Below are 12583 nucleotides of genomic sequence, written 5' to 3'. Positions count from 1 at the left end.
GGGATTAGCAGAAGTGTTTCCCCCCTCCAGCCCCCCTGCCACACCAACAAACCTCCAACCGCCCCCCCCCGAATACAAATCTTCCCCAGGATCGGATGCCCCCCCCCTCCCCTCCGTGGGTTCAGGGGTCAGACCTACCTGGTCTTGTGACCTTCTCTGGAACCTTTCTCACCAGTTTTCCAAACATTGGTTACAGAGCGACGTGCTGGTGGGAACCTATCTGTCCTAAGGCGGATAGTAGCAGGAATAACTTGAGGTGATGATTTAACAGTCTTGCACAAAAATCATGTTGGAATACATTGAATTGTATTGGCTTAAGTGCAATTTTCCCTGCAGCATGTTGACGTGAGTGTTTGTATCCGTACAGTAATTATTTCTGTCTCTGCAGGGGCCTCCTGGACTGATGGGTCCACTGGGAGAACCAGGACTTCTGGGATATGGGGTGAGTGAATGTCAATCAGGGTTAGAAAGATGCACCAGGAACCTTGGCTGACCAACCACTCGATTTATTCCCAGTTGGAACGTTATCCGACCTGGCCTTGGAGGGAGCGCACTGCAGAGTCACCTGGATGTGATCAGGGCTCCAAGGGTTAGATTACGAGGGAGGTTACAGAAAGGAGACATGTATTCCCTGGAATACAGAAGGTTAAGGGGCGATTTGATGGAGGTTTTTAGATTTTGAAGGAATGGACAGGGTAGATCGAGAGAAACCCTTTCCCGTTGGTTGGGGGGAGTCAGGGACAGGGGGACATAACCTTAAAAATCAGAGCCAGGCCATTCATAAGAACATAAGAAATAGGAGCAGGAGTCGGCCATACGGCCCCTCGAGCCTGCTCCGCCATTTAATACGATCATGGCTGATCCGATCATGGACTCAGCTCCACTTCCCCGCCCGCTCCCCATAACCCCTTATCCCCTTATCGTTCAGGAGAGAAGTTGGGAAATACTTTTTCACACAGAGACTGGTTGAGGTGTGGAACTTGCTCCCACAAAATGCAATAGATGCTGGCTCAGTTACTACAACCTGAGATCGATAGATTTTTTTGCTGGACCAGAGTATAAAAGGATAGGGAGCCAAAGTGGGTGGATGCGGTGAAGATACAGATCAGCCCGTGATCTCATTGAATGGCGGAACAGGCTCGAGGGGCTGAATAGCCTCCTCCTGTTCCTACGTTTCTACCTTTGTCCACAGTGGATCTTTTATTTGAATTCCAGAAGCCCACCTCCTGTGAAACTGGCTTCCGTCCAGTTTTAGCAGAAAATCAAAACCTGTAGCAAACAGGATTTTATAGCATCAACATGTTGAGCGAGTTAATCGATGTCAAGCCTCCGGGAATCTCAATTAAAAGATCAAATGAAACAGCCCTTATGTGTACAGGAGTAGATGGGCAATTTTAGAGGAATTGCATGCGTACATAAGAACATAATAGGAGCAGGAGTCGGCCATTCGGCCCCTCGAGCCTGCTCCGCCATTTAATACGATCACGGCTGATCTTCAACCTCAACTCCACTTTCCCGCCCGATCCCCATATCCCTGGATTCTCTTCGTGCTGATTAAAACTGCAGCATGATCAGCGAAGCTCAAAAATATCATGCATTCCAGAACAAGAAACTCGCTGTCATCTGACATTTTCTGCCAATTTCATTTCAAGTTTGATTAATTTCCCATTCCGACTCCCAATTTAGCATTTTCCGTGTGCCATGTTACCACGGGCTGGGGTGGAGCGTGGAGTGACGGTGGGATGATATAGGTCACACACGCTAAACTTTGCTCTCACAGTCCGTATCCCCACAAGGGCCTTTTATATCGGTCTTTTCATTCACAGAACACCAGGATGGGTTTATCAGTACAGTAAGGGCCAGAAATTGCTCCTCGCCCCGATTGGGGCGGTAACCTTCCGGGGCTGGAACTTCCTGCGCCCCCAACCAGAAGTCCCGCCCCCGACGCAGAATTGGGCCGTGCGCCCCTCCACGGGAGCGGAGCGCTGTCTCTCCCGCTGTCTCCCCCCGCTGTCTCCCCCCACTGTCTCCCCCCGCTGTCTCCCCCCTCTGTCTCCCCCCGCTGTCTCCCCCTCTGTCTCCCCCCTCTGTCTCCCCCCTCTGTCTCTCCCCTCTGTCTCCCCCTCTGTCTCCCCCCTCTGTCTCCCCCCTCTGTCTCTCCCCTCTGTCTCCCCCCCTCTGTCTCCCCCCCTCTGTCTCTCCCTCTGTCTCTCCCTCTGTCTCCCCCCTCTGTCTCCCCCTCTGTCTCCCCCCCTCTGTCTCCCCCGCTGTCTCTCCCCGCTCTGTGTCTCCCCCCTTTGTCTCCTCCCTCTGTCTCTCCTTCTGTCTCCCCCCTCTGTCTCCCCCCTCTGTCTCTCCCTCTGTCTCTCCCTCTGTCTCTCCTTCTGTCTCCCCCCTCTGTCTCCCCCCTCTGTCTCCCCCCCTCTGTCTCCCCCCCTCTGTCTCCCCCCCTCTGTCTCCCCCTCTGTCTCCCCCCTCTGTCTCCCCCCCTCTGTCTCCCCTTCTGTCTCCCCCAATACCTAAAGTGGAGTGCCGGGCTTCACGATGGTGGCCCGTTCGATGCGAGGGACGCCATTGTCAGGCTGACCCAAGTGTCGGCCCAACAAATAAAGATGGCGACTCGGGGCGCTGAAGGCCTCTCCTTCAAGGGGCGCCCCGACGGTCCGCTAAGCTGGTGTTGACATCCGCCCACGCCAGCCTCGGGGTCCGCGGGGCAATTTCCCCCGGCGGGGCGGAAAGGGGCAGCACTGGGCAGTGAGGGGTGGGTGCACACGGTGGTGAGGTTCACTGCCTGTCGTGTGCCAGCCCGGGACGCTAATCACGGGGCGCGATGCTACCGGCATCGCGCCCGCAAACCTCCGGGGTAATTGCCCCGGGGGCGCCCTCCCTGGGTGAAAGCCCTGTTAGCGCCCCCCAGAGGCTATAAAAAAAGGGACAATTTTGCGCACAAAGTCTTGACGCAGAGGAGATTTGGTGGAGGTGTTTAAGGTCATGAAGGGTTTCGACAGAGTAACTAAAGAGAAACAGTTTGCAATAGGTGAAGGGTCGAGAACCAGGGGCCGCAGTTTGAAGGCAATTGGCAAAAGAACCAGAGGCAACACGAGGAACACCTTTTCACGCAGCGAGTGGTTAAGATTTGGAACGTGTTGCCTGATGGGGTGGTGGAGGCAGACTCAATAGTGGCCTTCAAAGGGGAATGGGATAAATACTTGAAGGAGATAAAATTGCAGGGCTATGGGGAAAGAGCAGGGGGGAGTGGAACTAACTGGATCGCCCTCCGAGAGAGCCGGCACAGACTCGATGGGCCGAATGGCTTCCTCCTGTGCTGTACTGCTCTATGGCTCTGTTTGCAGACAGGGTTTGTGGAGCAATGACCTGCAACAACTCGACTGAGTCACACGGAGCGAAGGTCACTGCCCAGTCAGGCTGCTGGATGCCACTCTATTGGGTCGGTTGCCAGCTTGGCTGAAAGTTGACACTGCAAAGCAGAGCGAGCTGCGAAGGACAAGGGGCAGTCAGCGGGGGCATAAGGGGATGTTACCGACCAATGTTTATGGCCCACCGTTGGGTTTAACCATTCATCATCAGATCTTCAGCCTCCACCCCCTTTTCCAGTAGAGCGTTCCAGGTCCCAGCAACCCGCTGAGTGAAAACATTTCTCCTCATGCCCCCCCCCCTCGAGATCTTTAGTCGATGATCTTGAACCGGTGACCTCTGGCTATTGACCCACTCACCAGAGGGAATAATTGTATCTCTGTCTACTCTATCAAAACCTCGTCATGTTGAAAGCCTCTATTAGAAAGAAAGAAAGAGAAAGAGAGAGAGAAAGAAAGATAGAAAGAAAGACTTGCATTTCTATAGCGCCTTTCACGACCACCGGACGTCCCAAAGCGCTTTACAGCCAATGAAATACTTTTGAAGTGCAGTCACTGTTGTAATGTGGGAAATTTGCGCACAGCAAGCTCCCACAGACAGCAATGTGATAATGACCAGATCATTTGTTTGATTTTGTTATGCTGATTGAGGGATAAATATTGGACCAGAACACCGGGAATAACTCCCCTGCTCTTCTTCGAGTAGCGCCAAGGGATCTTTTACGACCACCTGAGAGGGCAGACGGAGCCTCAGTTTAACGTCTCATCCAAAAGACGGCACCTCCGACAGTGCAGCACTCCCTCAGATAATCAGTTTTTGTTATGTTGATTGAGGGATAAATCCAGACCAGGACATATAACAAGGCTGTACTGGGGTTCATTTCTAGAGGAACAAAATACTGAAGCAGGGAGATAATGTTCAATTTATATAGGACCTTGGTTAGACCACGCTTACTGTGCACGGTTCTGGTCTCGGTATTACAAATAGGATATTGAAGCACTGGAAAAAGTGGAAAAAAATATTTACCTTGTAGGTACAGCAAGTAATCAGGAAGACAAATGGAATGTTGGCCTTTATTGCAAGGGGGATAGAGTATAAAAGCAGAGAAGTCCTGCTACAACTGTACAGGGTATTGGTGAGGCCACACCTAGAGTACTGCGTACAGTTTTGGTCTCCATATTTAAGAAAGGATATACTTGCATTGGAGGCTGTTCAGAGAAGGTTCACTCGGTTGATTCCTGAGATGAAGGCGTTGACTTATGAAGAAATATCTTCACCCAGAGGGTGGTGGGGGTCTGGAACTCACTGCCTGAAAGGGTGGTAGAGGCAGAAACCCTCACCACTTTTAAAAAGTACCTGGATGTGCACTTGAAGTGCCGTAACCTACAGGACTACGGACCGAGAGCGAGAAAGTGGGATTAGGCTGGGTAGCTCTTGGTCGGCCGGCGCAGACACGATGGGCCGAATGGCCTCCTTCCGTGCTGTAAATTTCTATGAATCTAAGATCGCGTGAATGAATAAAAATCTAATCAAAACTAGGCCAAGAGATCGCTCTGACCCTGATAAAGCCTCGCAGTATCTCCCTCTTGTGAGAGGTGATCTCCACCCCAGCCAGAAACAAGTCCTGCTCTCGCTTGAAGGAATTCAACGAGTCCGTTCAATGCCATTCTTCATCTTGTTGGGTCTCTGCCAAAGATCATCACAGATTCTTGGATTCTTTTTTGACCAGCTCAAAACTTCTCATGAATGCTTAAAAATGGAGAATGCATCTTTCTTCCAGGGTCATCAAGGACCTCCAGGACCTCAAGGGTCAGCTGGACCTAAGGGTGAAAAGGTAAATAAGGATCCTTTAGTATTGTGTTGTCAGTCTTATGCCAGCAGTCAAAGATGTCAAGTATTGTCTTCCAACACTTGCAAGTTTGTACATTTAGAAACGATTTCTGGAATAAAAGCAACTAAACTTAAACTCAAAGGGGTAGAAATTTGGTCGCTTAGCCCCCCCAGGAAAGGGTCGGAACAAGAGCGCTAAAGGGGTCGGAACTCAAGTGACAGCATTCGCGCCACTCATAAGAACATAAGAAATACGAACAGGAGTAGGCTATACGGCCCCTCGAGCCTGCTCCGCCATTCAATAAGATCATGGCTGATCTGATCATGGACTCAGCTCCACTTCCCCACCCGCTCCCCATAACCCCTTAGCCCCTTATCGCTCAAAAATCTGTCTATCTCCACCTTAAATATATTCAATGACCCAGTCTCCACAGCTCTCTGGGGCAGAGAATTCCACAGATTTACAACCCTCTGAGAGAAGAAATTCCTCCTCATCTCAGTCTGAAATGGGCGGCCCCTTATTCTGAGACTATACCCCCTAGTTTTAGTTTCCCCCTGAGCAGTACCGCCTGGGAGCATCGCACCGGTGTGCAATGTTCCAGGTATCGACGGCGTTTCGTTATGAGGTTGTAGCGCCCCGTCGTGACTGCGTGTTTGAACGCTGGCATGCAGCGCTGTCCCGGGGGAGCGACGGGAAGGAATGACTGGAAAAGTGAAATTAAATTCATCTTTTGCTGATTTATTTTTGTGATTCACCTGTATTTGGGGCGAGTAGTTTATCGGGAATCTGTGTTTTTTGCCCCAATTTATTTTTTTGCAGGGAGACCTCTCTCGGGGCGTTCCGAGTCCGGCTCTTTAGCGCGGGATATTCAGTTGCTCTCCCGGCTTAGCGCCCTGAGAGAGGTGTGGAACGCCTCCCTTAGCGCTCTGCCCCACTCTCAGGACCCAGCAACCGAATCTTTTCGCAGACCATGTTCCGGCGCTAAATTTATCGCCCCGCCGCCATTAGCGCTAGGAGAAGCCTCCAACCGAATTGGTCAAAGAGGCAGGTTTCAAGGAGCCTCTTAAAGGAGAAGCGAGATCGGCGGAGAGGTTTAGGGGGGGTATTCCCGAGCTTCTTCATCATAGGCAGTCCCTCGGAATCGAGGAAGACTTGCTTCCACTCAAAGTGAGTTCTCAGGTGGCTGAACAGTCCAATACAGGAACCACAGTCCCTGTCACAGGTGGGACAGACAATGGTTGAGGGAAGGGGAGGGTGGGACAGGTTTGCCGCACGCTCCTTCCGCTGCCTGCGCTTGGTTTCTGCATGCTCTCGGCGACGAGACTCGAGGTGCTCAGCGCCCTCCCGGATGCACTTCCTCCACTTAGGGCGGTCTTTGGCCAGGGACTCCCAGGTGTCGGTGGGGATGTTGCACTTTATCAGGGAGGCTCTGAGGGTGGTCCCTGTAACGTTTCCTCTGCCCACCTTTGGCTCGTTTGCCGTGAAGGAGTTCCGAGTAGAGCGCTTGCTTTGGGAGTCTCGTGTCGGGCATGCGGACAATGTGGCCTGCCCAGCGGAGTTGGTCCAGTGTGGTCAGTGTCTCGATGCTGGGGATGTTGGTCTGATCGAGAACGGTAACGTTGGTGCGTCTGTCCTCCCAGGGGATTTGCAGGATCTTGCGGAGACATCGTTGGTGGTATTTCTCCAGCGATTTGAGGTGCCTACTGTACATGGTCCATGTCTCTGAGCCATACAGGAGGGCGGGTATTACTACAGCCCTGTAAACCATGAGCTTGGTGGTAGATTTGAGGGCCTGGTCTTCAAACACTCCAGAGCTTAGGGCCCAGGCAGCTGAAGGCACGGCCACCAATGGTGGAGCGATTAAAATCGGGGATGCTCAAGAGGGCAGAATTAGAGGAGCGCAGCCATCTTGGAGAATCCTGATTTGAGTGCGCTTACACTGCATATTATGGTCTGACTGTGGTTATTCCCATCTCACCTGGATGTTTTTAGTTAATAAGAATAATGTGTAACAGATTTAATGCCGGTTTTTAATTGATATAAAACAGTTCCTGTTTGACTACTCCTTTTCCTTCTCTTGTCTCTCCCTCACAGGGCTATCCAGGAGAAGACTGTGGTATTATTGGACTACCTGGGCCTCTAGGTGAACCAGTAGGTCATGCTTTTCATAGCGAATCATGTTAATACTTTAAAACTCGCATCTAGAGATGTCTTTCAGTATATCCTCTTCCATACTACGGATAAATTTAATGGCGCAGATTTGATCTTGTGGACAACTGTCAAGTTCCTGGTGTCTGCATTGCGATTCTCTGTGTTGTAAACTCTCAGTCAGGCATGGCACTTGGGAGAGGCAGTTCTCCACAGAGAGGAGGAATAAATTAGTGGGGAGCATGGTGAGAACATAAGAACATAAGAAATAGGAGCAGGAGTAGGCCATTCGGCCCCTCGAGCCTGCTCCGCCATTCAATAAGATCATGGCTGACCCGATCATGGACTCAGCTCCACTTCCCCGCCCGCTCCCCATAACCCTTTACTCCCTTATCGCTCAAAAATCTGTCTATCTCCGCCTTAAATATATTCAATGACCCAGCCTCCACAGCTCTCTGGGGCAGAGAATTCCACAGATTTACAACCCTCTGAGAGAAGAAATTCCTCCTCATCTGCGTCTTAAATGAGCAACCTCTTTTTCTGAAGCTATGCCCCCTAGTTCTAGATTCTCCCACGAGGGGGAACATCCTCTCTGCATCTACCCTGTCGAGAATCTTATATTGGAGGGTGTAGAATTCAGCCGAAGCTGATCTCAGTGATGGACTCAGCAAATCTACCGCACACCCATACATTTGGGAATGGTGGGCAGTCTTGCAGAGGAAAAGAAAAATATGACTGAAAATTATAGAATCATAGAAAGATCCAGCACAGAGGGAGGGCTGCAGTCGCGCAATGGTTATGTTACTGGGCCAGTAATCCAGAGGCCTGGCCGAATGATCGTGAGTTCTAATCCTACCACTGCAGCTGGGGATTTTAAATTAAATAAATCTGGAATAAAGAGCTAGTCTCAGTAATGGTGACCATGAAACAACCGGATTGTTGTAAAACCCAACTGGTTCACTGATGTCCTTACCCAGTCTGGCCTATATGTGACTCCAGACCCACAGCAATGTGGTTGACCCTTAACTGCCCTCTGAAAAGGCCGAGCGACCCCCTTACTTGTATAACCAGCTCACCAACACCACCTCTACGGCAATAAACGCCAGGCTTGCCAGCGACACTCGTGTGTCTCGAACAAATTAAAATATTCGGCCCATCGTGCCTGAGCGATCCAATTAGTCCCACTCCCCGCTCTTTCCCCACAGCCCGGCTAATTCTTCCCCTTTCAAGTATTTATCCAATTTGAAAGTTACTATTGAATCAGCTCCCACCGCCCTTTCAGGCAGCGCGTTCCCGATCACAACAACTCGCTGCGTAAAATAATTTTCTCCTCATCTCTCTTGCCCTTTTGCCAATCATTTTAAATTGGTGTGGATATTAAGATGACCTTTAAATCCTTTATTTTCACTGGAACATTCTTTGCATTAAATATGTTTTGCAATTTTTAAACTAACCACAGTGGATGAGAAGAAATAACTGCAAAGAAAGACACAAATAATACTTGAAAAAAACTATCAGCTTCAACATACTGCCAACACTCACTCCCTCCACCACCTTCAACACTCACTCCCTCCACCACCGGCGCCCCCTGGCTGCAGTGTGTACCATCTACAAGATGCACTGCAGCAACTCGCCAAGGCTTCTTCGCCAGCACCTCCCAAACCCACGACCTCTACCATAGAAACATAGAAAATAGATGCAGGAGTAGGCCATTCGGCCCTTCGAGCCTGCACCACCATTCAATATGATCATGGCTGATCATGCAACTTCAGTCCCCCTTTCCTGCTTTCTCTCCATACCCCTTGATCCCTTTAGCCGTAAGGGCCACATCTAACTCCCTCTTGAATATATTTAATGAACTGGCCTCAACAACTTTCTGTGGTGGAGAATTCCACAGGTTCACAATTCTCTGAGTGAAGAAGTTTTTCCTCATCTCGGTCCTAAATGGCTTACCCCTTATCCTTAGACTGTGACCCCTGGTTCTGGACTTCCCCAACATCGGGAACATTCTTCCTGCATTTAACCTGTCCAATCCCGTCAGAATTTTATATGTTTCTTATGCGATTGATTCGGTGTTCAGCAGAGTGGCACATGGCAGGGCCTATCCGGTTAGAAGGACAAGGGCAGCAGGCGCATGGGAACACCACCACCTCCACGTTCCCCTCCCAGTCACACACCATCCCGACTGGGAAATATATCAGCCGTTCCTTCATCGTCGCTGGGTCACAATCCTGGAACTCCCTCCCTAACAGCACTGTGGGAGCACCTTCACCACACGGACTGCAGCGGTTCAAGAAGGCGGCTCACCACCACCTTCTCAAGGGGCAATTAGGGATGGCCAATAAATGCCGGCCTTGGTAGTGACACCCACATCCCAGGAATGAAATTATTAAAAAATCAGCATCCTATAATATAGCAATATACAAGGATACTTTTTCACCTGAAAGTCATGCAAGGGAATCTAGTTTATTTACTTCAGGGGTTCTTTGCTGAAGAATTCACAGCTACCCATTTGCTGTGAAGAACGAGCTGGTTTATTAGCAAAGGTTTAACAATCAAACTGAACCCGACCCGTTCATCCACCAGGCTCACAACTGCAGGCCTCATCGTGGGGAACGTGAACTCAATGAACCGGGGTTTTATTGAGTCTTGTGAAAGTCACATGACTGGCTCAGCCACTCACAGTGCACCAGCCCCACAAGCGTGTAAGCATGCTCACTGGTGCATACCTCACAGGGAACATCGTGCTGAGGGCTTAGTTAAAGATGGCTCTTGTGTTCGAAACTGAGAGGAATTGGCAACAAATCACTGCGTAGAGCTCGAAGGATAGCACTGGCCCCTAATCTGTGTGCATGTTTTCTCTTAAGATGTTATAACACAGAACTTGGAGTTTACCCATCAAGCTAGCTTCCCATAGACTTACCTCTCCAAGGGAAGGTAAGTTCTATTACAAAGCCTCGCTTGTTGGATAACCTTGTCAGTCCATGCTAGTCCAACTTTATTCTGTTTTGTAGGTTAATGCCCTTTTCCCACCAAATGTCAGGCACCCGTTCCCCAGTGGGGCAAGTGGACATATTCCCACACAGCCTCCGGCACGTCAAGCCTTGTGCGGAAAGGGGGAGACCTATTTACCCCGAGACGCGACGTGTAATAAGTCAGTTTTGCCACCTAATTGAGAACCTACGGAGACCTGGCAGATAATGCACGAGCGGGCGTCCCCGGGGTCAACCAAACAGCCTGTTTCAACGGGGTTGTGCAAGTTTCCAGATTCTGAGCAAATGGAGATCATCATAAAGGGGTCGACCTTTAAGCAGAGGAGATCCCACAGAGAACTAAATCGTGCTTTCGTTAAATAAAAGGGAAGTGGCTCTGATCAACTGAGGATCTGTTGACGGGGTGAGATGGGAGGTGGCTCGTGTGGAGCATAAACCCCGGCACGGACCACTCGAGCCGAACGGCCTGTTGTAGGCGTGATGTAACTCAATGTAGGTATTTTCATCTACATAACCCAGAAATAAAGAAAGACTTATATTTATATAGCGACATCCTCCTCAACATCGTTTCCCTGTGGCTGAAGAGCTCCTCCCGGAGTCACAGTGCGGATTCCGTCCACTATGGGGTACAACGGGCATGATCTTCACGGCGCGACAACTACAAGAGAAATGCAGGGAACAGCATCAACCCTTGTGCATGGCCTTCTTTGACCTTACAAAGGTCTTTGATACTGTTAACCATGAGGGACTATAGAGCGTCCTCTTCCATTTCGGCTGCCCCCAAAAGTTTGTCACCATCCTCCACCTGCTCCACGATGACATGCAAGCCGTACTCCTGACCAATGGATCCACCACAGACCCAATCAACGTCCGAACCGGGGTCAAACAGGGCTGGGTCATTGCGCCAACCCTCTTCTCGATCGTCCTCGCTGCAATGCTCCACCTCACACTCAACAAGCTCCCCGCTGGAGTGGAACTAAACTATAGAACCAGTGGGAACCTGTTCAACCTTCGTCGCCTCCAGGCCAGATCCAAGACCGTCCCATCCTCTGTTGTCGAACTACAGTACGCGGACGACGCTTGCGTCTGCGCACATTCAGAGGCTGAACTCCAAACCATCGTCAACACCTTCACTGAGGCGTACGAGAGCATGGGCCTTAACTAAACATCCGTAAGACAAAGGTCCCCCACCAACCTGCCCCCACCACACAGCACTGCCCCCAGGTAATCAAAATCCATGGTGCAGCCTTGGACAACGTGGACCATTTTCCATACCGCGGGAGCCTACTATCAGCAAGGGCAGACATCGATGACGAGGTCCAACACCACCTCCAGTGTGTCAGCGCAGCCTTCGGTCGCCTGAGGAAGAGAGTGTTTGAAGACCACGACCTCAAATCTGGCACCAAGCTTATGGCCTACAGGGCTGTAGTGATATCCACCCTCCTGTATGGTTCAGAGACGTGGACCATATACAAGTCGCTGGAGATATATCACCAGCGCTGCCTCCGCAAGATCCTGCAAATCCCCTGGGAGGACAGACGCACCAACATCAGTGTTCTCGCTCAGGCCAACATCCCCAGCATCGAAGCACTGACCACACTCGATCAGCTCCGTTGGGCAGGCCACATCGTCCGCATGCCAGACACGAGACTCCCAAAGCACGCGCTCTACTCAGAACTCCTACACGGCAAGCGAGCCCCAGGTGGGCAGAGGAAACGTTACAAGGACACCCTCAAAGCCTCCCTGATAAAGTGCAACATCCCCACCAACACCTGGGAGTCCCTGGCCAAAGACCGCCCTCAGTGGAGGAAGTGTATCCGGGAGGGCGCTGAGCACCTCGAGTCTCGTTGTTGAGAGCGTGCAGAAACCAAGCGCAGGCAGCGGAAGGAGCGTGCGGCAAACCTGTCCCACCCTCCCCTTCCCTCAACCACTGTCTGTCCCACCTGTGACAGAAACTGTAATTCCCGTATTGGACTGTTCAGTCACCTGAGAACTCACTTTTAGAGTGGAAGCAAGTCTTCCTCGATTCCGAGGGACTGCCTGTGATGATGATTCACGACCACCGAATGTCTCAAAGCGCTTTTCAGCCAATGAAGTACTTTTGGAGTGTAGTCACTGTTGTAATGTGGGAAAAGCGGCAGCCTACATGCGCACAGCAAGCTCCCACACACAGCAATGTGATAATGACCAGATAATCTGTTGTGGTGGTGTTGATTGAGGGATAAATATCGGCCCA

At 50.8% G+C, this 12583-nt stretch overlaps 1 protein-coding gene across 1 annotated transcript in view; it reads left to right on the top strand.

The window, feature by feature from the left end:
• The window catches only part of LOC139268363 (collagen alpha-1(XXIV) chain), a 420125-nt gene that overhangs the window by 326570 nt on the left and 80972 nt on the right, over positions 1–12583 (top strand). Inside the window, exons 37-39 of the mRNA XM_070886436.1 lie at positions 389–442; positions 5156–5209; positions 7301–7357. Of these exons, the coding sequence (XP_070742537.1) occupies positions 389–442; positions 5156–5209; positions 7301–7357 (165 nt within the window). The remainder of the gene's footprint in view (positions 1–388; positions 443–5155; positions 5210–7300; positions 7358–12583) is intronic.

Source organism: Pristiophorus japonicus, chromosome 8 (assembly GCF_044704955.1).
Source record: "Pristiophorus japonicus isolate sPriJap1 chromosome 8, sPriJap1.hap1, whole genome shotgun sequence".
NCBI lineage: Eukaryota > Metazoa > Chordata > Chondrichthyes > Pristiophoridae > Pristiophorus > Pristiophorus japonicus.
Note: the sequence above shows the minus strand (reverse complement) of the source record. Positions and strands in the feature narration are given on the sequence as shown.